General features: G+C 48.7%; 1 protein-coding gene across 1 annotated transcript in view; it reads right to left on the bottom strand.

Moving 5' to 3' along the window:
• LOC136936603 (unconventional myosin-Vb-like) overlaps positions 1-433 on the bottom strand; it is an 8,890-nt gene extending 8,457 nt beyond the window's left edge. Inside the window, 1 exon segment of the mRNA XM_067230212.1 lies at positions 407-433. Coding sequence (XP_067086313.1) covers positions 407-433 — 27 coding nt within the window.
• Between the last annotated feature and the right edge of the window lie 1,611 nt (positions 434-2,044).

Genomic DNA, 2,044 nt, shown 5'->3' with positions numbered 1-2,044 from the left:
CCATCTGGTTGTATGCCAGAAACAGCTGTCAGGACAAGCTGTACACATCTGAACACAGGCTCTCGTCTTCATTCTGATAACACAAAAATGGGTTCATTTAGCAGATGCTTTTCTCCCTATCGGGGCGTGGAATCAAACTGGTGACATCTTGATCTGCTATGCCCATCCCCATGTTCTACCACTGAGCTATACCCATCCATCCAACTATGCTGGTTCACCGGTGTCCGGTGAAGACACATGTAGAACAGTGAAATTAAACAACATCTTGAATAAGCATTTATCTGCAGATCAAGAGGTTGCATGTTCGAATTCTCGGCTGTGTGATGAAAGCATCTGCTGAATGCATTATGAGAATTGTTACATGAGAGGGTGCAGGGTTAGAGATCCCACATAACTCAGATCATACCTTGGTGTACAACTCCACTGTCGCCATGGTGAAGCAGGAGCCTTCTCTAGTGGAACTCTTAAACTGCAGTCGTCTTCAGGGGGGGGGAGGGAGGGGAGGGGGGAGGAAGGGAGGTTCTCCAGCGTAGGGTTCCCTAGGTGAACACGTTCTCCAGTCGTTGATCTCCCCGAGAGTCTAGTTTTTCAGATTAAGCAGGTTCTCCAGTTTGTGTTCTCCCTTGGTGAACACGTTCTCCAGCTCTGCAGGGACCCTCTCTAGGTAGGCTGAGCCCTCCACACTTTCACTTCACTCGGAGAGTGTGTGTCTGCAGAATCCCTCTAGTCGGTGAGTGTGTGTCCTTCACTATCCTGCTGCTAGGTGTGTCCCCTCCTACACTCTCCCTCTGGTATGTGAGCGCGTGTGTGTGTACTTTGTTCTGTCACACAGGGAGGCACGGAGTGTGCTGCTCGGCAGGTTAACGGTTAACTTTCAGGATGAGAAGATGAAGAAGAGGACATCTCAGCATCTACACCAGCAACAACCTGAGGAGACCAGGAAGAAGGCAGCAGCAGAACTGTGACGCAACGACTCACTTTATTATCAACACGATCAAACTGATCTCAGCAGGGAGCCGATGAGGACGCCCGTGCTGGGATCATCCTCCAGCTTAGTAAGGACGTCTGGGGGGGGGGGATTTATGTACAAAACAACGTACTTCCTGTCCTGGAAACATACCGTACACTCTAAAATCACACTCTGTTCCCCACCACAACAACACATACTCTGCCTAAGACCAGCAGAGCGACACAGACCTCCACTGTCTGTCAGACAATGACTAAAGTGTGTGTTGTGTGTGCGTGTGGACGCGTGTGTGTGTGTGTGTGTGATTGGCAGTGAATGAAAAACTATAAAAATTTAAAACACAAAGCAGCCATATTTCACCTTTGACCTCTGCACCCGTTATGACACCATATAGTGGAGTACAACGCATCATACACACAAACTCATTAAAATGTATTACATAACACAACATTCCAATACACCATCCACACCTAACTAATGCATTATAATGCGCCATAGCACCTTAAGATGCATTTTAACAGATTGAGACACTATAATGCTTTATAGCACATTATGATGCATTACAACCATAAAAAAAACATGATACTGCATTATACGGCATTACACATGATGAGGCCTTGTAACAGAAAATGGCCGGGTTTCCCAGATTCATTAAGAAGCTCTTAACGCCAAGAGCTTCTTAGCTTCTAAGAGCGTTCTAGAGCGTTCTTAGAACGCGCCTAAGAAGCTCTTAGCGTTAAGAGCTTCTTAACGAATCTGGGAAACGACAATGACGTTAACTCAGAGGTAATAACTATTACTCAGACATGACACAAATAGCTGGGGCGGGTCTGGAAGGAGAGTGGGAGCGGCTTGGAGAGACTCCGCCCTCCCCAGACCACGCCCCCAGTCCCAGCCTGAGCCATTAGCACCAACACCATGGTCCCTGATTGGTCCTGGGGGTGGGGGGGGGGGGGGTGCCACACAGATAAACATACCTGGGGGGGTTGTGGAAAGCATGGAGGACACACACAGACTCATCTGTCTTTAACACGGGGGGGGGGGGGGGGGGGGGGGCTGTAGAGAGGAAGAGGGGAA

Source organism: Osmerus mordax, chromosome 27 (genome assembly GCF_038355195.1).
Source record: "Osmerus mordax isolate fOsmMor3 chromosome 27, fOsmMor3.pri, whole genome shotgun sequence".
NCBI lineage: Eukaryota > Metazoa > Chordata > Actinopteri > Osmeriformes > Osmeridae > Osmerus > Osmerus mordax.
Note: the sequence above shows the minus strand (reverse complement) of the source record. Positions and strands in the feature narration are given on the sequence as shown.